At 42.3% G+C, this 25827-nt stretch overlaps 1 protein-coding gene across 2 annotated transcripts in view; it reads right to left on the reverse strand.

Moving 5' to 3' along the window:
- Positions 1-3045: 3045 nt before the first annotated feature.
- The window catches only part of DDX47 (DEAD-box helicase 47), an 86821-nt gene continuing 64039 nt past the window's right edge, over positions 3046-25827 (reverse strand). For both annotated transcript variants that reach the window (XM_044302289.1, XM_044302288.1), the window contains 3 exons: positions 15105-15175; positions 11883-12012; positions 3046-3829 (listed from right to left, as the gene is read on the reverse strand). In XM_044302289.1, coding sequence (XP_044158224.1) covers positions 3707-3829; positions 11883-12012; positions 15105-15175 — 324 coding nt within the window. In that variant the 3' untranslated portion in view covers positions 3046-3706. The remainder of the gene's footprint in view (positions 3830-11882; positions 12013-15104; positions 15176-25827) is intronic.

The following is a 25827-nucleotide window of genomic DNA, read 5'->3' on the forward strand; positions in this document are numbered from 1 at the left end:
AATCACATCGTGGGATATGGCGATAATAATGTATCTGTGTTTATGAATATAGTAAAGTAAAAGGATAGAGGGGAAAATAAAGAGCAATTGAATAAGTGGATTATATATTATAGAAGAGACGGTTTTAAAAATGTATATATATAAAAATATAAGAAATTTTGGCTTAACAAATGCGGCCAATAAGAAGGGGATCATAATAATAGAGAAAGATCGGGGATGTGTATATATCGTACAATTTTACGATATATACACATCCCCGATCTTTCTCTATTATTATGATCCCCTTCTTATTGGCCGCATTTGTTAAGCCAAAATTTCTTATATTTTTATATATATACATTTTTAAAACCGTCTCTTCTATAATATATAATCCACTTATTCAATTGCTCTTTATTTTCCCCTCTATCCTTTTACTTTACTATATTCATAAACACAGATACATTATTATCGCCATATCCCACGATGTGATTCATCACCAAAGACACCTTAGCAAAAAGATATTTTGTATACAAAATTGACATATCTGTATCCTCCAAAAAAAAATTTTTATTTTTTACTTTTTGCCATTATATATATATTTTTTTGCCATTATATATTTTCTTGTCTAAAAGATGAATCCTATATTCTATTTGTATCGACATGCCCCTTCAATATGTATATTTCAATATTTAGATGTACATTTTCAGTAACAATGCTATTAGACGAATATCTCGGACTAGAGGCTCACTTCCGGTCCGGATGCGCTCCAGGCTGGAACGCACCGGAAGTCCGATATGCGTTCCACCACGAGCGCACCTTTAGGAAATTACCAATAGGCTGAGGGGACACATAACAGGATCCTCCACCAGCCACACGGGTAACCCAGTGCTTGGGACATCAGCACGAATTGTATAGAGAGGAAAAAATTACCTATAACTATCAAGACGTCACTTCCGGTGCGTTCCACGGTGGAACGCATGGAGATACCGGAAGTGACCAATCTACAAACCGTTTTTGGCGGTCTTTTCTTGTTCCCTCATTACTATTTAAACCCTATGTGTACCATGTTATTATTATCTTTGCTCCTGATGAAGGGGACCCATTAAGAGGCCCCGAAACGCGTCGAGCTCCTCACTCCCCCACCCTGGCTTTGAAATAAAAGATTGAAAGAAAGAACATAGGACTCCAGAGTGATCACTGTTCGTTTCTGAGATTCTACTGGCGATCCAGGCGCAGGAGGTGTGATGTGGGTGTCTTGAGCTTTATCCCACATTACCCTCCTGGGTGAAGTGAGTCACTAAAATTTTGATAAAAAAATTTTTGATTTGATTTTACAACCCATTATTGGGATCTTATAAGTTGATTTTATATATTTTATCAATACTGTTATCTTATTTCCTAACTACTAACAACCTATTTTTTACCCATTGTATACCAACAACTACATTATCCGGTGAGTGTATACAAAAGGATAAGCCTCTATCGTTGTGCTCTACACATTCATAACCATAGATTTTAGGGTACTGGCGCCCCCCTGTGGTCCTTTTTATTGGGATGTAGGGGAGCCATTGCTGCCCAGATCCTCCTATTGCTTCTGTGGGGGAGGCAGCAGTGCAGATAAATTGGCACTGGCGCAGCTCAACCCCGGGAGAGCAGAGAGGTCCATGCGTCTCTGGTATCCCTAGGAAAAAGTAAAATAACAAAATTAGAAAAATAAAATATCAAGGAGAAAACAGCCCTGCAGTAGCAGGGAGTGTCTTGCCTCCTTGGACACTAAGCTAAAACTGGTAGCCTCTATCTCCAGGCTGAGGGTATAGCTGATGGAGGAGGGGCTTAACAGTTTTACTTAGTGTCACGCCTCCTAGGGAGCTGAGCTATACCCAAGGTCTGTGTCCCCCAAGGAAAATGGGCGAGAAATTGGGTTTTTGTAAATTTCTGAAAAATTTCAAGATTTGCTTCTAAACTTCTAAGCCTTGTAACATCCCCAAAAAATAAAATATCATTCCCAAAATAATTCAAACATGAAGTAGACATATGGGGAATGTTAAGTCATCACAATTTTTGGGGGTATTACTATGTATTACAGAAGTAGAGAAACTGAAACTTTGAAATTTGCTAATTTTTCCAAATTTTTGGTAAATTAGGTATTTTATTATGCAAAAAAATTATTTTTTTTTACTTTATTTTACCAGTGTCATGAAGTACAATATGTGACGAAAAAACAATCTCAGAATGGCTTGTATAAGTAAAAGCGTTTTAAAGTTATCAGCACTTAAAGTGACACTGGTCAGATTTGCAAAAAATGGCCTGGTCCTTAAGGTGAAAATGAGCCTGGTCCTTAAGGGGTTAAGAAACTGCAATATCGTTATTAAGAAACTGCAATATCGTTTCTTAATTACCGCAGCATTTTAATGACAACATAGGGGCGGACGCACTTGACAGTGCTGACAGCTTTAAAACGGGCATGGTGTATCTCATTCCTGATTCAAGTCCTGAAATGGAATCTGCAGGTTGAGGAACAGCAGTGTCAAAAAGTCACATGGCCTTCTTTTAATAATGGGTATGGCAAACACCAGGACGTAGCTAGCTGTGTCATGGTAATGTCACCTAGCATATGGGCACTACGACTGACATCACAGCAACTGCCAGTGCAGTTAGGCTGATGTTCTGCCTCCCTCTTGAAACAGCTCATTGGTGGGGGTGCCAGGTATCGTTCCCCCTACTGTTTACCTATCCTAAAGATAGGTCATCAATATTTGTAACCCAGGCAACCACTTTAAATGTGTGTAAAGTATGCTGGGGCAGTATATTGTGCTGAAATGTGGTGTTTGGTTCTGCTGGGGCAGTATATTTTGCTGCACTGTGGCGTTCGCTTCTGCTAGGACTATATTTTGTGCTGCACTATGGTATTTCCAGTCCCCATCTAATTGAGTTGCCCTGCCTTCTAACAATATGAACACGCCTACAACATAGGGCCACTTTTAGGTTCCAGTTCGCATCTCATTCGTTCCACAATCTTTTCTCCGATTTTATACTTTACAATTAAAGACCTGAAACACAAGTTCATCTTTTTCATGTTTTTTTATTTCTAAATGGGTATATTAGGAAGCAGCAGAAGTTCCATTGCCCAAGCTCTCAGGCGGATCGTGACTGCACAGTGGATCTTATGAGAGCTCCTATCCGAACTCATCAGATCCACTGTACTGCAGTGGTGTGAGAACACAGGGCTAGACAAGATGTCTAGACCCATCAAAGTATAGAGAGCGCAGTGGGACTATGTGAGCGGTGCTTCAAATGCTATGGCCAGCCCATTGATGCTCCAAAAAAGGTAATTTACATACATATTCAAATTAATCTCAGCACTTATTAACCCTACCAGGGTTATTGTTTTACTCAGCATGATCAACCCTACCAGGCAAAAAAACCCTACCAGGATTGATCACACAGACAGATACTCTTTAAACTTTCATTAAAATGCAGCTTAAAGTGAGTGTTGGGAGATACCATGTTCTGGTTCAATATTTTAATAGGGAACATCTAGACCTGAATATTTCGTGAGGAAACGCAGGAAATCATTTTTACTAGAGTTTGGTCTAGGGAATACAAAAGAGTAGACAAGTTTTTTTTTTTTTTATAATAAGTAGGTGCCCAATATTGGAATTGGACAGATTTCATTCTTGAAGAACAATTATGTTTATTTACAAGTTTTAGCCTTTTTTTTCCCTTTTCAGTGGATCTTCTTTTTGAACTTTCCTCCTGCAACTTTTTTTCTCACTCCCAAAGAACCTTCAGCATCATCTGTTTCCTCATCCCGAGGTCGTTTTTTCTTTTCTCCTTGTTCTCTTAGTTCCTGCAAGACAAAATAGAACTTAATTTTAAACATTGTACAGTATAGTACAAAGGTTTCTCACAGACTTTCTTCTCTTTAAAGTACATCCTGTCAGCACATACCTTGATATAAATGCAGCTGCCATGGGGAATGTGCACTGAGCAGCTGAATATTGATATGTTCTTGTAATCCAGAGATATGTTCCATTTTATATACTAATTACCTCCTGGGTGCAACGAGGGTGTTGCCGTTGAACCGGGAGCTCCAGTCAGTGTATGTGCTGATCATGTCCTTTGAGCAGTGCGTGACAGGGCCTGGAAGTGTGAAAAATAATCTTGCCTGGCTCTAAAATCTTGCAGTAGTGCGTGTGCCTCTTCATCGCCGCGCACACACTTTACACTAATACATTTTGCCAGGCAGATGGTACTGAGCATGCATCCATCCACCGTCGGCTTCCTTAATGTACATACAGTGCACTGACCAAAGAGGTGCACGTACTGCCATGAGATTTCAAGGCCAGTCGAGATTACCTTCACACTACCTGGCCCGGTCACAAAACAGAAGATGGGGCATGGCCAGCACAGCTCTGGGTTAACAGCAATGCCCTTGTTCCACCAAGGGGCTAATTAGCATATTAAAATAGCTCATATCTCTGGACTGCTAAAACTTAATCAACAAGGGGCAAATTGGATCATATTCGGCTGCTCAGCGCACATCTCCCATAGATGTATTCATATCACGGTATGTGTTGAAAGATGCCATTTAATATGGGTGCATAAAGTTTTAGTAAAAAAAAAATTTAAGTGCCCAAATTGAGGAACTATGCTAAAATGGTCACTGTACTTTAAACAAACTTTGCATAAATCAATAAAACAAGAAGGACTATCCGCTCACTGTGGAATCAAGTTACATGTTGCTCATAAAAGTTTTTTTTTAGAGACTGGAGAGGGAGGAGAAGTGAGTGGCTGCAAGGAGACAGATGCACAGACATAGAAAAATTTACTGGAGCCAGCAGCAGTGTATCTCACTCCAGGGCTGGACATACTGCTTAACCCCTTAAGGACATAGGACGTACCGGTACGCCCTATTTCCCGAGTCCTTAAGGACCGAGGACGTACCGGTACGTCCTGACTTAAAAATGTAATTCCGGCGCCGCGGGGGTTAATCGGAACGGGATTTTGGCTGAAATCATTCAGCCGGCATCCCGTAACAACGCAGGGGGGGGGTCAGTTGGACCCCCCGTATCGGTGATCGCAGAAAACCGCAGGTCAATTCAGACCTGCGGTTTTCTGCGTTTCCGGTCCATTCGGGTGTCCTGTGACCCGATGAACCGGAAAAAGACTGCGATCGGTGGCGTAATTTTACACCACCAATCGCAGTCCGAGGATTTGAGGAGGCGGTGCTGAACACTGCTGTCCAGGGTGCTGATTGGTGCAGGGGAGAGAGGCGCGAGATTCAAACTTCCTGCGCTCCTCTCTCCCCTCCTCTTCCTGTCCAGCACCCTGACCGTGCAGCATCGTCCAGCACCAGCTCCTGTGTCCCCCTAATCGGCATCCATCACCCTCCTGCACCCATCGCCACCCAGGTAGGTTAGGGTCAGTGAGCGAGAGGCACCGTTAGGCAGGGAAAGAAGGGAAAAGTAAGTTAGGGAAAAAAAAAAAAAAAAAGTACTTTTATTCCAAACTTCCATCTATCCATCTAACCCTAACCCCGACCCCCCTGCCACTTGCCCCCCCTTCCCACCAGGGGCCGCACATGCTAGGGATCCTGTGGCCCACCCTAGTACGAGCCGCCCTGGGGTTCGTACTGGTTTCCCGGCCCACCAAATAAGTCCACCGGAGCCCCCTGCCGATGAACTTAGCTGGTGTCCCCCAGTGGACTTTGAGCCTGAGATTCCGGATTTCGCTGGCAATCCTGGAATCCAGATTCCCACAGTGGGGTTTACTGAAATAGACTATTTTAGTTTTTTTTTTTCCAGTAACCCACTGGTGAATTTGATGGGGAGCAGACGAATCTGTACGCCCAACAGTTCGTCGCTCAAAACCCAGGCTCAGTTTTGGCTAGACCCGGTGGCTGGACGCCGGTCAGTGCAGCCGAAATGAGGACATTTTGGGGCCTCGTGCTGCATATGGGTCTAGTCCAAAAACCCAGTGTCAGGCAATACTGGAGTGGGGACGACCTGTACCAGACCCCACTGTACAGTATGGTCATGACACGTCACCGGTTTGAGGCCATCCGGAAATGTCTGCATTATTCCGATAATGCAGCATGTCCACCCCGAGGTGATCCTGCCTATGACCGGCTGTATAAGATACGGCTGGTCATCGATCACTTTGGGGCCACATTTCAGCAGGCCTACGTACCTGGAAGGGAGGTCGCGGTTGATGAGTCTCTCGTTGCGTTCAAGGGGAGACTCAGTTTCCGCCAATATATTCCCACAAAGCGGGCGAGGTATGGCGTGAAGCTATACAAAATTTGTGAGAGTACCTCAGGGTACACTTACAAATTTCGTGTGTACGAGGGGCGAGATTCCCGTATTCAACCCCCAGAATGTCCCCCCACTCTGGGTGTTAGCGGGAAACTCGTGTGGGACCTTATGTACCCACTGATGGATAGTGGTTACCACTTGTACGTGGATAACTTTTATACCAGCATTCCCTTGTTCAGGTCCCTTGCCGCCAGATCCACGTTCGCTTGTGGGACCGTGCGGAAAAATCAACGCGGCCTCCCTGCCTACCCCCTCCAGGTACCTATCCCCAGGGGTGAGACCCGTGCACTTACCAGTGGAAACCTGTTGCTGGTCAGGTATAAGGGCAAGAGGGATGTCCTTATGCTGTCCACAATCTACGGTAACAGCACCACCCCAGTCCTTGTTCGAGGTACCGCGGCAACGGTCCTCAAGCCCGATTGTATCGTCGACTACAAATCGGTATATGGGAGGAGTTGATCTCTCTGATCAAGTCCTCACGCCATGCGCAAAACCCGGGCATGGTACAAAAAAGTTGCGGTCTACTTGGTGCAGGTTGCCATGTACAACTCTTTTGTACTATCCCGAAGCGCTGGCAGCACAGGGACATTCCTCCAATTCAAGGACCTGATCTTTTCGGACCGGGAAAGAGCAGGCCGGAGTACCTCGGGAACTGGAGGCGCCCGGATCGTCCCTGGCCAACACTTTCCAGGTGTGGTCCCCCATACTGGAAAGAAGGGACGAACCCCAAAAAAGTGCAGAGTGCGTCACAAGAGGGGGATACGGAAGGACCCCACTACTCAATGTGACACGTGCCCCGGGCCTCTGCATTATCGATTGCTTCAGGGAGTATCACACTTCCATGGGAGTACTAAATTTTTATAATCCCCCAACAGTTCACTAGAGAACATAAAACACTATGGCTCTCAGACTTGAGACACGAAAACTATTTTTCTTTCCCCAAAAAATATTTTAGTGCAGGCATCCTCAAACTGCGGCCCTCCAGATGTTGTAAAACTATAACTCCCAGCATGCCCAGACAACCTACAGCCATCATCAGGGCATGGTGGGAATTTTAGTTTTACAACATCTGGAGGGCCGCAGTTTTAGGATGCCTGCTTAGTGTCTCTAAAGTCAGAGCCATACATATTGGGCATCGTCGCGTGCGTAAAAGTCGCCGCTATAAAAATAACTTTTTACCAAACGCCTCAGATGAACGGTGTTAAAAATATAAAATAAAAACGGTGCCAAAACACCAACATTTTTGGGCAAAATTTAAATTTAAATCCATTTTGCCGGTAATAAAGCAAGGGTTAACAGCCAAACAAAACTAAACATTTATTGCCCCAATTCTGTAGTTTGCAGAAACACCGCATATGTGGTCGTAAATGGCTATATAGCCGCACGGCAGGGCATAGAACGAAGGGAACTCCATACGGTTTCTGGAAGGCAGATTTTGATGGACAGTTTTTTTTTTTTTTTTACACCATGTCCCATTAGAAGCCCCCCCTGATGTAGCCTAGACTAGAAACTCCAAAAAAGTGACCCCATCTAAGAAACTACACCCCTCAAGGTATTCAAAAGTTACTTTACAAACTATGTTAACCCTTTAGGTGTTCCACAAAACTAAATAGCGAATGTAGAAACAATTTTAGAATTTAATTTTTTTGTTACATTGCCTCAAAAAAGAGTAATATAGAGCAACCAAAAATCAAATTTACCCCAAAAATAGTCCCAAAACAACAACAACCACCTTATCCCGTAGTTTCCTAGGTGGGGTCACTTTTATGGAGTTTCTACTCTAGGGGGGCATCAGGGGGCTTGAAAGGGTACATGGTGTAAATAAACCAGTCCAGCAAAATCTGCCTTCCAAAAACCATATGACGTTCCCCTTCTTCTATGTCCTGCCGTTTAGCCAAATAGTAGTTTACCACCACATATGGGGTGTTTCTGCAAACGACAGAATCAGGGCAACCCATTTTGAGTGTTGTTTGGCAGTTAATTTCTCCATCTCCAAATTGTTTCTCCATCTGCCATTAACTCTTGTGGAAGACCTAAAGGGTTAATAAAGTTTGAAAAAACAGTTTTGAATACCTTGAGGGGTGTAGTTTCTAGAATGGGGTCATTTTTGGGAGGTTTTTATTATCTAAGCCTCACAATATGACTTCAAACCTGAACTGGTCCATAAAAAGTGGGATTTTGAAGATTTCAAAATTTGCTTCTAAACTTCTAAGCCTTGTAACATCCCCAAAAAATAAAATATCATTCCCAAAATGCTACAAACATGAAGTAGACATATGGGGAATGTAAAGTCATCACAATTTTTGGGGGTATTACTATGTATTACAGAAGTAGAGAAACTGAAACTTAAAAATTTGCAAATTTTTCAAAAAATTTTGTAAAAAATGTTTTTCTTTTATGCAAAAAAATTTACTTTTTTTACCCAATTTTAGCAGTGTCATGAAATACAATATGTGACGAAAAAACAATCTCAGAACGGCCTGGGTAAGTCAAAGCATTTTAAAGTTATGAGAACTTAAAGTGACACTGGTCAGATTTGCAAAAAATGGCCTGGTCCTTAAGGTGAAAATGAGCCTGGTCCTTAAGGGGTTAATAAGGTTCTCCATGCTGATGCAGGTTCTGTGTGTTCTAAAGAGATATGGGAGCAACAACTTGTCTTCTACGAGTGCAGTGTATGGAGAACATCACTGCAGCTGGTCTTAGGCTGGATTCACACGGGTGCTGCGGAAAAAGATGCGGGTGCGTTGCGGGAACATGCACGATTTTTCCACGCGAGTGCAAAACATTATAATGCGTTTTGCACGCGCGCAAGAAAAAACTGCATGTTTGGTAACCAAACCCGAACTTCTTCACAGAAGTTCGGGTTTTGGTTAGGTGTTGTGTAGATTGTATTATTTTCCATTATACATTGTTATAAGTGAAAATAATAGCATTCTTAATACAGAATGCATAGTACAATAGGGCTGGAGGGGTTAAAAATAAAACACAATAATAATAATAATAATTTAACTCCCCTTAATCCACTTGTTCGCGCAGCCCGGCTTCTCTTCTGACTTCTTTGAGGAATAGGACCTTTGATGAAGTCATTGCGCTCATCACATGGTCCATCAAATGATATTTTACCGTGGTGATGATCATGTGATGAGCGTAGTGACGTCACCACAGGTCCTTTTCCTGTGCACAGTAAATACGACGACAGAAGAGAAGCCGGGCTGCGCGAACAAGGCGAGTTAAATAATTTTTTATTTTTTTTAACCCCTCCAGCTCTATTGTACTATGCATTCTGTATTAAGAATGCTATTATTTTCCCTTATAACCATGTTATAAGGGAAAATAATAATGATCGGGTCTCCATCCCGATAGTCTCCTAGCAACAGTGCGTAAAAAAAAAAATATATATATATAGCACCGTATCTGCACTTGCTTGCGGATGCTTGCGATTTTCACGCAGCCCCATTCACTTCTATGGTGCCTGCGTTGCACAATAGAGAGCATGCTGCGATTTTCACGCAATGCACAAGTGATGCGTGAAAATCACTGCTCATCTGCAGAGGCCCATTTAAGTGAATGGGTCCGGATTCAGTGCTGGTGCAAAGCGTTCACCGGAAATCTCGCCCGTGTGAAAGAGGCCTTAGAGTTGGGCGATATACCATTTATATACCACAGTATTTTTGTGAAGTCATAGGGGTGGTCACACTTGCGCCGACCGCTTTTAAAAACGCCTGCGCACAATACCCGCCAGTTCACGCACCAGCCCCCTCTTTACTCCTTCACTTCACCAGGACTCTGCCCACCGACCAGAGAACTGTGACTTATCAGCCAATCTATGGAGCCCTGAAGGAACTGACTCGTCTGACATAGACAAGCCAGGTCGACCTCAGCAGCCAATGAGAGAGGCGAAAACACGGCGGTATCCTCACAGGCCAGCAGCGAGATAGCCCAAGCACTAGCCCTAGCCTGTACCATTGTCCACGGCGGCAGAAGACACATACAGAGTGTAAACGCCAGTACCAGGGTTCTGAGGATTAAAATTGTGGTAATACTATCTCCTATTATCATTTGTTGCCAGGCTCAGTGTTTTTTCAGAGTCCCCTGCACATGACAGTGCCATCTCTAGCACTACTTACTACCCCCTCCATGTATACAGTCTACAACACCCAACCAACTCTCCCTGTATATAATGTGCACTTGACCAACCCCCCTCGCCTATACAGTGTACTCAGTATAGTGCACATACATGAGGTTGGGGACGTACTATATCCAAGGGGAATACACGTCATTAATCCAAATCAGTATAAGCCCCATACTGGAGCAACAATGAGACATTACTGTATACTGTATTGGGACAGCAAGGAAACATGTATACAGGCCACTTGGAGACATTCTACTGTAGGGAGGAGGGGAAAAGTAAAAATGTGTAGCCCACATACAGTATAATGTCTCCTTGTGGCCCTATACCACTGATGGCGAACCTTTTAGAGACCGAGTGCCCAAACTGCAACCCAAAACCCAATTATTTATCACAAAATGCCAACACAGCAATTTACCCTGAATACTACAGTCCAGTATAGTCTATCTTGCATGTACTTTATTATTTAGCTATAATAGCCTGCTTACATTCAGTGAACTGCCTGTGCTGTTCATAGTGTGTCCTGCGCTGATTGAATTGCAGGAAAAGTCTAAGGCATATTGGTACACCATAGGCTTTTTTCAGGGTGCGGGTGCCCACAGTTAGGGCTCTGAGTGCCGCCTCTGGCACCCGTGCCATAGGTTCGCCATCACTGCCCTATACCATATAATGTCTCCTTTGGCCAACCACTCTAGAGTATAATGTCTCCTAGCAGCCCCAAGTGTTTTTCTTCTAAATTGGTATTTATAGCGATATATATCATTATCGCAATAAACTTCTTAATATTGTTATCATGGGAATATTTTTGATCTCTCCCAACCCTAGCTGGTCTCCCCAAACAGATCAGGAAAAATGGCCAACTACAGATATAGCCTAATCACAGAATACAAGTCACAATTGTTATTCCAGATGCATAAACAGATGCACAAACCGGCTTATTCTGAAACCTCACCTTATACGACAGGTTAACTTTAAAGATAAATTTTATATCTGGTGTCATTTCACATGTTTCTTTCCTCCATTGGTAACATATATTAATATTACCTCAAAGGCATTGTGAAAGTCTTGTGGGGTCTTTTAGATTAGGGTTCTGCAAGTTTACTGTGCTGTAATGAGTAATGTGCTGGGGCAGTCCAGTGACAATTTCTAATGGAGGTCACCTCATTAGCAGAACTGAAAGCCTGTTTTACAAAATACTTCTGCCACCTACTATTAAATAATAGGACTTCTGATTAGTGATACTAAAATACCTGAATATATACAGGTCGTGCTTCTTGAGCAAAAGGGTGTGTGCATGTTAAGCATGTGGTCATAGAGTCAAGAACCTGCGCTACGCATGAGACTCCGGCATGACATATTTTCATCATGACTCGCCCCATTTTCATGAGAATGCTTCCAGCCCCAACAGGTTTCAAACCAACTTGATATACAAGATAACATTTCATTACAGTACTTACTATGCGAGCGAATCTCTGAGCCTCGGATACTCTTTCATTTAACATCATTACTTCCTCTTCTTGGGTAGAAAAGGCTGGAAGCTTTTTACCAATCAGATGTTCTATTCTTTGAAACAGCTCCACATCATACCTTAACAATTCAATGAGAAAGCAATATTAACTTTAGGATCTTGTTTTACTTTATCATCACTATCAGGAGTATTCCTATTGTACAAGCATCTACAAATGCTAAACTATATAAGGTGTTTATTTTGAGAACATTTAACCAGAAGAGGTTAAAATAAAGAATCGTAATTCACTTTCACAGATTCCGCAGCGCTACCATTCCGATGCTGCGCCACTTATTCCCCTCCCGGTCCAGAAAAGGCTGAAGCAGATCACTGCAAAGGGCAGGGATTAGGTCTTTCCTGGCATTTTTGGGTGTGCTGGCCCAGGACCAGGAAGTGGACAGCAACAGCGACCACAGCAGCTGCTGAACCCCAGACCCCGGGGAATTGCTGTTCCCCCAAAAAAGTTGAAAAACCCCTTTACTGCAGCTGCCAAAACAAAATATATGACATGTAACTTAAAGGGTTCATTCATAATAACAAGCACTTTCCATATTCCCTATCAGATCAGTGCATACGGCATCATGCAAATTCCACCCTCTATGTGCCAAAAAAGAGGCACTCTGGTGGGTCTTGCATGTCCAGGGTCTTTTTGTCTGGCCGAATCCAAGTATATTTGATGGGTGGCAGCCGGATTTCCACCAGATCCCTTTATAGTCAATGGGGCCAGAGGTCCTGGTTCTGGTAACATCCAGCAATGCCAGATCCAGAGAGCTCTGGCAGACTGTTCTCTGCCGGAACTACTAACAGACGTAATCTAGCCTAATGTTCCATATGCATCTTCCCTATCACTCTATAAGGGGATGAGCCTGAACTCATCACTTCCTATAGGCTATAATATTCTAGGAGACTTCTCTTACAACTGACTTATTTCATATTACACTGTTAGACACACCCTATTGTGTTGTACATACAGAAAATACTACTTTTTTTCCCCCAAAAATAACCACTCTTTTCTACAGACTAACATTAAAAACTAACCCCTTCAACATTACATAAAAAAAGACCTTACCACAGAGATACATATGGTACATATGTCCCCAACATTTCCTTCCCCACTGTATAAAAGATAGCTATACTTTTCCATGAATTCAGAAGTAGGAATAGATGAAAGAGAGGTCAGTGCCGCTTTACAATACAGCACTCCGGGGAGGGGAAGTAGCAGAAAGGCTACTGAGCATGTCAGTCCACCACTGAACTCAGGAGGTGGTGGACCAGAAGAATGAACAGCAGGGGGCAATACCAAAGAGAAAAATGTACATTTAAAAACCTTACAACATTTGTATTGCATGTATACTGGGCAATATTATTTCATACAACATACTCTATTCATTGCATAATGATACCATTCATAGGATTGAGAAATAGGAAAAATTATTTTATAATTTATCTGGACATTTTCAGACATGGCGATACCAATAATGTGTAATCTATTTATTTCTATATGTAAAGTTTGGTTAGGAGGGATTGCAGTTTGAATATTAAAGAGGACCTTTCACTAGTTTAAAAAGTAAAAACTAACTATATCTGTGGGCAGAGCGGCGCCCAGGGGTCCCCCTGCACTTACTAGTATGTCTGGGCGCCGCTCCGTTCGCCCGGTATAGGCTCCGGTGTCTGCAGCTCCCTCTGTTGTACTGGTTGGTACAGGGGGAGTAAGTGCAGGGGGACCCCTGGCGCCGCTCTGCCCACTGATATAGTTAGTTTTTACTTTTTAAACTAGTGAAAGGTCCTCTTTAATGTGTTTTTTTATATATTTTTTAAAATTTCATTTCACCGTGGGGACTCCAACTGGAGAACAGAGGGAAGCCCCGCCACCTGTATAAACCCTCAGATGTGGGTTAGACGAGGTGCGAAATGAATGGGATCGGTGTCTTCAAATTATATAGCTGGCATGAACCACATATGTAGTAGGCTTTACTCGTGAACCTGCTATGTACATCCCCTTAACACAAATTACCGACAGTCGTGATTTTAACCGCTTCACATCTGGGCCATTTCCCCCTTCCTGATAGAGTCTAATTTTGCAAGTCTGACATGTCACTTTATGTGGTAATAACTTTGGAATGCTTTTACTTATCCAAGCCATTCTGAGATTGTACTTCATGGCAGTGGTAAATTTGATTCAATATATTTCACATTTATTTTTAAAATAATCCAACATTTACCCAAAACTTTGAAAAATTCGCAAAAAATATTTATTACTTTACATTCCCCATATGTCTCTTATGTTGGCATTTTTGAATTTTTATTTTATTTTATTTTTTAAACATTAGAAGGCTTAGAATTGTCACTGACAGCGGGCCCCCCGCTTGGCAGCTGCATAATTAGCGTGCAGCTGCCATATCTGAATGGACGTTCCAGAACGTCCATTCAGAGATAAACATCCACCCGTAGGATGATTATATCCTATAGGCAGATGTAAAGTGGTTAAACTAAAAATTCTGTGCCCAACACACCCCTTGCATATATCTCTAACATCTCCTGTACACAGTGTACGACAAATAGTCTCATGCAAACCACATATATACTGTGCAAAATTCTACTTGTATATAATGTACCCCTAGGCCTGGTGGCGAACCTATGGCATGGGCACATGCACCCTGGAAAAAGTCTATGGTGTACCAATATGCCTTAGACTTTTCCTGCCATTCATCAGCGCAAGGCACACTATGAACAGCACAGGTAGGGACTGAATGTAGGCGGGCTATTATAGCTAAATGATAAAGTACATGGAATATATACCATATCGGTATTCAAGGTTAAATTGCCGTGTTGGCACTTTGCTATAAATATGTGGGTTTTGGGTTGGAGTTTGGGCACTTGGTCTCTAAAAGGGTCACCATCACTGCCCTAGCCCCTTTATCCTAGGATACATTTATAATGAAACCCTGATGTATGTATGTACACAGGTACGTCATAGACTGGCAGTGCAGGGGTTACTACTGTACATAGACCAGTAGTGCATGGGTACGCCGATCTATGTACAGTAGTAACCCCTGAACTGCCAGTCTATATAGTCTATTGGTATTTTTTTATTAAGTCTAATTAACAAAAATAAAAATAACATTTTTGGGTAAAAATCCCAGCCCCAGTTTTAATATACAGAACAACCTACTGTGTTACAAAAGTAATAGCTTTTCCAGATCTTCCAGCACGAGCTGTTCTGCCTACTCGGTGTATGTAATCCTGTAATAGAGAATGTAAAAAGTAAGCAAACAAGAAACACTTCAAAAACTACCAGAACAGTAGGTACAGCTCACAACCAAAACCAGCAGTATCCATTCACCTGTATACTGTGTACTTTCTACATGATAACTTAAAGGGGTTTACCAAGTTTTATTTTAGTGATTACCTATTCTCTGGATAGGTCATCAGTATCTGATTGGTGGGAGCCCGACAGCCAGGTCCCTGCCAATCAGCTGTTTGAGAAGGCAGCAGCACTTGCAGTAACACTGCAATCTTCTCTCTGCTAGGTGACTTCACACTGCCTAGGAGAAGCTCTGGGAAGGCAGCTGCACTACTGCGAGCACCGCTGATCGGCAGGGGTTCTGGGTGTTTGAACCCCCACGATCAGATGCTGAAGATCTTTCGAGAGGATAGGTCATCAGTTAAAGCTTGGAAAACCCCTTTAAACCAATATAAAACTATTTTGTTTGCCATTTCCAATTATTGTTGTTTAATCTCGACACCCTACACTTGAAATGAAAGCCTTATAAACAGGTTACATGCTTTAAAAGCAATACAACCACTGCGGTCACTTTTATCCTCTTGTTTTGTAAATTCCATATTTATATTTTTATTAACTCTACTCCAGGCCAGTTTTAATCTTCCTGCCCTGGCCTATTTCTGAAAATCTGATGTGTAATACCTTTGGAATGCCTTTACTTATTATATTTTTTACCTTTATTTATTTAAAAAAAATACAATTTTGTAAAAATCTAATTTCTCTACTTTTAAGAGATAGTAATACATCATAAAATAGTTAACAATCAACATTTCCCATATGTCCGCTTTACATTGCCATCATTTTGTAAATGTAATTTTATGTTTTTCTAGGACGTTAGAAGGCTTAGAATTTTAGAAGCCATTTTCAAGAACATTTTCAATTCAATTTTTTTAAGCAGATTTTCCTGTAACACAGCAAGGGTTATAGTAAAACAAACCTCAATATTTATTACCTTGATTCTGCAGTTTACAGAAACACTCCGTGTGTGTTCGTAAACACACATCTCTATGGGCACATGGCAGGGGTCAGAAGGTAAGGAGCACCATATGGATTTTGGAGGGCAGATTTTGCTGGAATGGTTTTGGAGGGCATTTTGTATTTGAAGAGACCCTGAGGAACCCCTACAGTGGAAATCCCCCAAAAGAAAGCCCATTATGGAAACTAAATCCCCTTAAGGAATTTATTCAGGGGTATATTGAGCACTTTAACTCCACAGACATTTTACAGAATTTAAAAACACTTGGCTATGAAAATAAATGTAATTTCTTCCTCTTGCTTTAGCCCCAAATATTTCATTTTCACAAGGGGTAACAGGAGAAAAAGCACCCCACAACGTGTTGCCCTTTGTCTCCTGAATACGGCAACATCTCATACGTGGTGTAAACTGCTGCAGTGGCACACCACAGGGCTCAGAACAGAAGGACTGCCATGTGGCTTTTGCAGCGCAGATTTTGATTGATTGGTTTATGGGCATGTTGCTATTGAACAGCTTCTGGGATACCAGTACAGCCATTTTCTGAGAACCATACATTTATTTTTCTCTTAACAGAGCTGTGTGAGGGCTTATTTTTGGCGGGATGAGTTGCTCATTGATTCTATTTTGGGGTACATATGGATTTTTTTTTTGCATCATTTTTTATGTTGTTTCTTGGGAAGCAGGATAAACAAAGGCGGTAAGGCTTCTTTCACATTAGCGTTAACAGTGTCCGGCAGGCTGTTGCGGCAGGGGAACAGCCTGCCGGATCCATGCTAACGCTAGCCCACATGTGCCACTGGAAGTCCGCTCTGACCCCATTCACTATAATGGGGACAGGATATATGGCAGGCATATCTCTTTGGCACAATACTAAAAAGTTCTTTTTTCATAAAAATGTTATTTTATTATATATATATATACATACATACATACATACATACATACACACACATATATACAGTACAGACCAAAAGTTTGGACACCTTCTCAGTCAAAGAGTTTTCTTTATTTTAAAATTGTAGACTCACACTGAAGGCATCAAAACTATGAATTAACACATGTGGAATTATATACATAACAAAAAAAGTGTGAATAACTAAAAAATATGTCATATTCTAGGTTCTTCAAAGTAGCCACCTTTTGCTTTGATTACTGCTTTGCACTCTTGGCATTCTCTTGATGAGCTTCAAGAGGTAGTCACCTGAAATAGTTTTCACTTACAGGTGTGTGTCCTGTCAGGTTTAATAAGTGGGATTTCTTGCCTTATAAATGGGGTTGGGACCATCAGTTGCGTTGTGGAGAATACTGAATAGACTGTTAGAATTTGTATTATGGCAAGAAAAATCAGCTAAGTAAAGAAAAACTAGTGGCCATCATTACTTTAAGAAATGAAGGTCAGTCAGTCAGAAAAATTGGGAAAACTTTGAAAGTGTCCCCAAGTGCAGTCACAAAAACCATCAAGCGCTACAAAGAAACTGGCTCACATGCGGACTGCCCCAGGAAAGGAAGACCAAGAGTCACCTCTGCTGCGGAGGATAAGTTCATCCGAGTCACCAGCCTCAGAAATCGCAGGTTAACAGCAGCTCAGATTAGAGACCAGGTCAAAGCCACACAGAGTTCTAGCAGCAGACACATCTCTAGCTGTGAATCAGGTCTTCATGGTAGAATATCTGCTAAGAAACCACTGCTAAGGACAGGCAACAAGCAGAAGAGACTTGTTTGGGCTAAAGAACACAATAAATGGACATTAGACCAGTGGAAATCTGTGCTTTGGTCTGATGAGCCCAAATTTTAGATCTTTGGTTCCAACCACTGTGTCTTTGTGCGACGCAGAAAAGGTGAACGGATGGACTCTACATGCCTGGTTCCCACTGTGAAGCATGGAGGAGGAGGTGTGATTGTGCTTTGCTGGTGACACTGTTGGGGATTTATTCAAAATTGAAGGCATACTGAACCAGCATGGCTACCACAGCATCTTGCAGCGGCATGCTTTTCCATCCAGTTTGCGTTTAGTTGGAACATCATTTATTTTTCAACAGGACAATGACCCCAAACACACCTCCAGGCTGTGTAAGGGCTATTTGACCATGAAGGAGAGTGATGGGGTGCTGCGCCAGATGACCTGACCTCCACAGTCACTGGACCTGAACCCAATCGAGATGGTTTGGGGTGAGCTGGACCGCAGAGTTAAGGCAAAAGGGCCAAGTGCCAAGCATCTCTGGGAACTCCTTCAAGACTGTTGGAAGACCATTTCAGGTAATATAATTCCACGTGTTAATTCATAGTTTTGATGCCTTCAGTGTGAATCTGCAATTTTCATAGTCATGAAAATAAAGAAAACTCTTTGAATGAGAAGGTGTGTCCAAACTTTTGGTCTGTACTGAATATATATATATATATATATATATATATATATATATATATATATATATATATATATATATATATATATATATATATATATATATATATATATATATAACACAAGTGCTTGACTTGAAAAAGGTTCTGTGAGAGAACCGAAACGTTGTCTTTGCCGACATGTGTGAATAAATTGCAAATTTTTCTACTTTAAGGAGTGCCGCAGATTTTTCTGTGTTATTTAACCGGTCCTGTATCGAGGGATTACTGCGGGCACCGCTACAGCTTCAGCTGCATATCAAGGAGTGCTGCCTGACCTTTTTTATGGATATATGGATATATATATAAATATATATATATATATATATATATATATATATACATACATAATACATACATATACACATACATACATATATATACACATACACACACTTTTTTTTTATATAGGGAGGGAATTATGTAGGTGCTGTCATGGGCACATGGAAAACATATTACCGGTAAGAGTAATTGAAGTATTTCTATTACACCCCATGACAGCAGCTGTGAGAGACTAGACTAGATAACTATTAGGGAGGGACTACAGCCTGCAGCACCTTTCTCCCAAAAGACATATCCTGCACAGATGAAAGGTCTAACCTATAGTGCTTGTAAAACGTAGAGGGGGAACTCCACGTTGCTGCCCTACAGATTTGTTCAATGGTAGCGCACCCTTTTTCTGCCCAGGAAGAGGCTACTGCCCTGGTTGAATGGGCTGAAAAATCTGAAGGGACCTGACAATCTGATTGTAAATATGCCAGACCTATCGCTCTCTTGATCCATCTGGCTAAAGTACGGCTTGTAACTTTCGAGCCCCTGTTCTGACCCTGAAACTGAACAAAGAGTTGCAGGGTTTTTCTAAAGCCCTTCGTAGACTCTAAATATGCACAGACACCTCCTGACGTCTAAAGTATAAAAGGATTTTTCCCCTTCGTTTTTTGGGTCCTGACAAAAGGAAGGGAGAACTATTTCCTGAGATTTATGGAATACCAACACTACTTTGGGCAGGAATGCAGGATCCAGTTTGAAAACAATTCTATCCTCCAGAACCTGAGTATATGGAGGGGAAGAGGACAAAGCAGATAGTTCTCCTACTCATCTGGCGGATGTAATGGCCACTAAAAATACAGTCTTATAGGACAGCATCTTTAAAGGGGATGTCCCCAAGAAGCTCAAACGGGGCCTTGGTTAGAGCAGAAAGAACCAGGTTAAGGTCACATGGGGCCGATTTAGATTTAACTATAGGACATAGTCTAGAGCAGGGGTGCACAACCTGCGGCCCGGGGTCCACATGCGGCCCTTGATACCATTCTGTGCGGCCCCCAACCATCTGGTAACAGACATGTATGCCTATATCTTGTGGCTGCTCACATGTATTTTTCATGTATTTCTCCCATTAGATGGGAGTCCTGGAAGTGTAACTAGACATTAATGGTATAAAATGTCTGTTCAATATGCCATAAGTACAATATTTCAGTTGTTAATACACCTTAAAATTTTTATTTCGGCCCTCGTCATTGGTTAAGTCTGGCAATGTGGCCCCCAACCAGGAAACGTTGTGAACCCCTGGTCTAGAGGATCCCTTAATGAACCTTTTGACCCAAGGATGAGTAGCCAATCTAAAGTCAAATAGGACACTCAGTGCCGAGACCTGGACCTTGAGAGTGCTGGGTTTAAGCTTTTTGTTGAGGCCTTCCTGAAAAGAAAATTAAATTAACGGGATGTTGGGTGAGCTCAATCTAGGCCTGGCCCTGCAAACTGAAGGAAGGTCTTCCATACCCTCAGATAGATTTCAGAGGTGACTTTACTACTAGCTAGGAGAGTCCCAATGACTTGTTCTGATAGGCCTCTAGACCTGAAGAATGTCCTCTCAAAATCCAGGCTGTCAGGTGGAGGTTCTTGACTTCCGGATGATGTAGAGGGCCCTGATATAAAAGGTCTTTTCTTTCTGGAAGTATCCAGGGATCGGCTATGGATAGTCTCCTCAACCAAGTAAACCAGACTCTTCTTGGCCAAAACTGTGCTATTAGAATCACTGTTGCCTGCTACCCCCTGATCTTCTGGACCACTCTGGGCAACAGGCTGATGGTAGGGAAAGCATAGACTAGGCCCTTCCCCCATGTCTGTGAGAGTGCATCTGTGCCTATCGACTGATCCCCCCCCCCCCCCTGCTCAGAGAAAATAAACTTTCGCACTTTTTGTTCTCCACCGAGGCAAATAGATCTATCGTGGGGGATCCCCATAGGGCCTCTATTTGGTGAAATACTTCCCGATTCAGACTCCAACTCGCCTGACTGAATCTGTCTGCTGAGAAAGTCCGCCTGGTGATTCTCTGAGCCTTTCAAATGAACCGCTGAGAGAGAAAAAATACTTTCCCTTGTATTAACAAGAAAATCCTGGATGCCAGCTGCATTAGTTGAGGGGATCTTGTTCTCCCTTGCTTGTTTATATTGGCTACCACCGAGGTGTTGTCGGATAGGATCCTGACATGTTTTTGAGGCAAAGATGGGAGACTTTCCTTTAATGTGCACAGGACTGCTTAACTCCCTGGCATTTTGGGACTGAGCACTCTGGGTTTTTGACCAAGGGCCTTGGAAAAAACCCAAAACTGAATGGGCCCCCCCATCCCCAAGGGATTGAGTCGGTGGTTATTATTAGGGGGTCGTGTCTCACCCATTCTACCCCCTGACTGAGGTTCGGAATTTTTAGCCACCAAGCTAGGGACCGGGTTACTGACCCCAGGACTACAATCTTGCGATCCAGGGATAGCGACCTCCCGTCCCATTTGGACAAAATGTGCCATTGAAGTATCCTGGACCTGAATTGGACCCACCTCGCAGCCGGAATACAAGCTGTCATCAGACCCAGAATATACATTGCTTTTCTTAGGGAAACTTCCTTGGTTTTGCTGAAAGACCTGACTTTCTGCTGAATACCTTTCTTCTTGTCTGCCGGAAGATAAGATTTCTGTGTCTGAGAATCTAATAGTATGCCTAGAAAAACGCATTTGGAGATTGGAATCAGGGATGATTTGTCCCAATTTATTAACCAGCCCATGCTCATCAGGATCCCCAGGACCTTCTGTATTTGAGATCTCAACAGCTCTGGGGACTGCCCTACCAAGAGACGGTCGTCCAGGAAGGTCGTCCATTATAATGATGTCTGACCTTCTTATTTCTGTCATTACTTCCGCCATTAGCTTTGTGAAGAGCCTCGGCGCCTGTGATATCCCAAAAGGAAGTGCTCTGAACTGCAAATGGACTATTGATTCTCACTGCCACCTATTTATTATTGGCCTGAAAGTACCGTTGGGCTTGGGAACCAGAAATAGGGTTGAATAAAAACCCTCTCCTTGTTCGTTCTTTGGGACTGGAACAAGGACTGCCTTTTCCAGGATGTTGTTATTTCCTCCGTAAGCGCCGTCTGTTTTGGAGAATTTTGGTAGGGTGGTAGCCTTTTGAAGTCTAGGCAGTAGCCTTCCTCTATAATACCCCTTACCCAGGCGGCTGCAGTAATATTTCGCCAGGCTGGAGAAAAAGACGACCGTCTACTTGGGGTCTGGTGTCATTGTTGAGTGGAACTTGAAGTTTGAGGTCTGGATTTAAACAGCACACTTTTTGATTTATCAGATCTCCATTCCCTTCTTTTCTTCTGATCCCCGAAACCTTTCCTGCTCTCATTACTCCGAAATGGCTTCCCCTGTCTAGGAAGGGACGGTGTTGGAAATCCTTTTTTCTTATTGGATGCCTCATCTAAAATATCATCTAAGGCCGACTAAAATATCCTCTAAGGCTTTTCTTGGGGCTTCTTTAACCTGCATTGAATAAAACAGCCTAATCAGTCTAAACCGGACCATAATAATAACTCCCCAAAGGGAGATGGTGGGGGTTAACCCCTCTTACCCCCAGGAGTACCATGCTGGATTCCGAAAGCTGCTCCTGTCTGTCAGTGCGCGGTTGTACTTCCCCCTTCTTCCTGCATGATGATGCTGCTTGAACGGGGCAAATGGAGGGCCGTAAGTGCCGCCTGCCATCCAGTTGGTATCTGCTTGCTGCTGCTCCCTCCACGCTGGCTGGCGTTCCCTTTTTTCCAAATGGGCCGTGCAGCCCCAGCCATGTTAGGCTCCTCCCCTTCCGGCTGGTGGAACGCACGCGTCATTTCCGGTGCGACACGCACGCCCAGACTCGGCCTGCCTCCATGAGAGGAGAAGAACAACCTCCCCCCTCACGTCGCAACTTTGCCGGCTAGGCAGGGCCACGAGGCAGCTCCAGGCATCCCCCTATGACTCAGAAGAAGGAAAGAAAAGACGCCGGGCTTCTCAGAGGCTCCTAGTGGAGACTTACGCCGACAGGTACCTCCACTAGGTTTCCATTTAACCCCTAGAGGTCCTGCAGCCAAAAGATAGACCTAGAAATAAATCCTCCTGTCCCTGGACAGGAAACAGGAAAGAACTGAGTGGTGGAAGGCAATGGACCAATTTAAAGATCTGGGAAGTTCCTGTTTCCTGTATGGAAGGGGGAGTATCTCTCACAGGTGCTGTCATGGGGCGTAATGAAAAAATGACGCTATTTTTATTCTGCTGGTCGGTACGATTACAGAGAAAGTTTATATAGTTCTTTTACGTTTTACCACTTTTACACAGCATTTTTGTAAAGGAAAATCATGTTTTTGCATTGCCATTTGCTGACCATAATTTATATTTTATTTTTCTGGCAATGGTCTTGTTTGAGGGTTTATTTTTAGAATTTTTTTTGTGGTGGCTTAATTGCTTAATATTACACAATTTGTGAGGTGACCAAAAGAAATGACTGTTCTGACCTTGTTTTGATAAAAACATTTTTTTTACAGGGTTACGGAAATAGCGATACATCTATTTTTTTGTTAAGTTTTACACAAAGCATTTTTGGGGAAAAAAAAAAAACACACTGTCTCCATTTTCTGACGAGCATTTTTTTTTTCTGGCGATTGACTTATGTGTGGGATTGTGGGCGATTGTCTTTTTTTGTGGGATGAGGTGAAGTCTATTGGTACCAGTTTGGGGTACTTATGACAGATCACTTGGTATAACAGTACACTTTTTGTGAGGCAAGGTGACAAAAAAAAGTCTATTTTGGCAGTTTTTATTTATTTATGGTGTTCACTTGACGGGGGTGGATCATGTGATTTTTATAAAGCAGGTTGTTACTACGATACCCAATGTGTGTTTTTTTTTTTTTTCTATTTTTGTACAATTTTATATGACGATTATGATAGAGGGTCTTTTATTTATTTTTTGAAACTTTAATTTTATTTTGTAAAACACTTTTTACAGTTCACATTTGATTTACAGAGTGAAACTACCATATTACACTTTGATTTACATTTACAAGGTAAAGTGTGTGAAATTATCACATCTACTTTTAGGATGTGCACCAAGTATTGTGTTACCGGATATCTTTCCTAATTTCCCCCTTCATACTTTCAACGCTATCCCTTTATGTCAGACTATCTGTATTACAAGGCATTGTAGTGAAGATACTTCATTTATTTCTCACTCGCCAGATGTCATGCAGATCCGCCTCACGTAATAAGTGGGAAATTTTGTATCCCTATTTGTACCTAAAGCCCCCATCCTGCCCCACCCTAGAGACAGGCAAGTGTTGAAATCACCAATTATCAAGATGGGACATGTAGGGAGCCCTTCAACATAGGCCATTATCTCTTTCAGAACTTCACCATTATAGGGGGAGGGATATACACAGTACTGCGGCAAGGATAAAGGACAAGTGGTAACAGGTACAGAATAGGCACACATTGCTACCCTTAGGATCTATATGCGACGAGTGACATGCAAACGGCAAAGAATTGTGTATAAACAAACTCACACCCCTACAATGTGTTGAGTGCTGCGTGATATGAGTGGCCCACCCACGCCTTGTGCAGCAAGTGAGTAGCACATACAGGTGATTAAAAATTTTCTAGGGCGTTATAGGAACTGCAAGGAATGTCATGCAGGTAATCTTGCTTCCTTTAGAGCAGGGATACCCAAGCTGCAGCCCTCCAGCTGTTGCAAAAGAACAAATCCCAGCATACCCGGACAGCCAACAGCCATCAACCTACCACAGGACATGATGAGAATTGTAGCTTTACAACAGCTGGAGGGCTGCAGGTTGAACATCCCTGCTTTAGTCTATGGCACAGAAAAGGTTAGAACTCCCCCTAGAGGTGGAAATATTAAATAACGTCTGTTAGATTGGGAAACATTCTAGATAATTACCTTGAATAATGATTCCCAGCAGGACTTAAAATTTTAATAAAAATCTGTTTCACTATTAACGTCATTGAATATCTACATATGTCCAGCGAATGTTCAATTTTGGCCTTTTTTATGTAACTATTTCTCTTTGCACTGATTTACAGCTGATTTAGTTAGTTCAGGGTTTTGTTTTATTGATTTTTTTAAGAGAGGGGAACATGAATGTTCTTTTATGATCTTATTAAGACAATTTTGTTTGGTCAAAACACAAGTTTTTTTTATGTCGTTTTTACTTGAAGATATGAAATAACGGAATTGATTTTAAATCATCACGTTGGATCTATGTCAGATTATTCAAACTTTGACATGCTTTGGACCTAGGAATTCTCCCTCAAGTGAGTGCTGGTTTTCCCTTTGGACTTGGCATGGAAAGATTACAGGGCCTGACGATTTCTCAATAATGGTGCCACGAATCAGCATAACAAAACTATGCTTTTATTTGCAGGGTCAGCCCTACCGGGCATAATTCCTGATTTAAAAGGTGTTAATCATGCCGACAGGTCCTCTTTAATACAGATAAACAGTGACTACATTTGTTAAAAGCATAAGGGCATATTCATTAATCCTTTTTCCATACAGCTTAGGCTACTTTCAAACTAGCGTTTTTATGCAGAGCCATCATGGATCTGCAAAAACTCTTCAGTTATAATAATCATGAACAGATCCGGTTGTATTATGTCTTAAATAGCCATTACGGATCAGTCATGAACACCATTGAAAGTCAATGGGGGACAGATCCGTCCCCATCGACTTACATTGTATGTCAAGTCGAATCCATCTTGCTCCGAACCACATTGTGTACAGAAAGACGCTTCTTGCAGTGTTATTCTGTCTGCAATGGGAGCGCAACCAAATGAAACTGAATGCATTCTGGTGCACTCTGTTCAGTTCAGTTTTGTACCCATTGACAATGAATAGGGACAAAATGGAAGCGTTTTCAT

This window comes from Bufo gargarizans, chromosome 7 (assembly GCF_014858855.1).
Source record: "Bufo gargarizans isolate SCDJY-AF-19 chromosome 7, ASM1485885v1, whole genome shotgun sequence".
Lineage (NCBI taxonomy): Eukaryota > Metazoa > Chordata > Amphibia > Anura > Bufonidae > Bufo > Bufo gargarizans.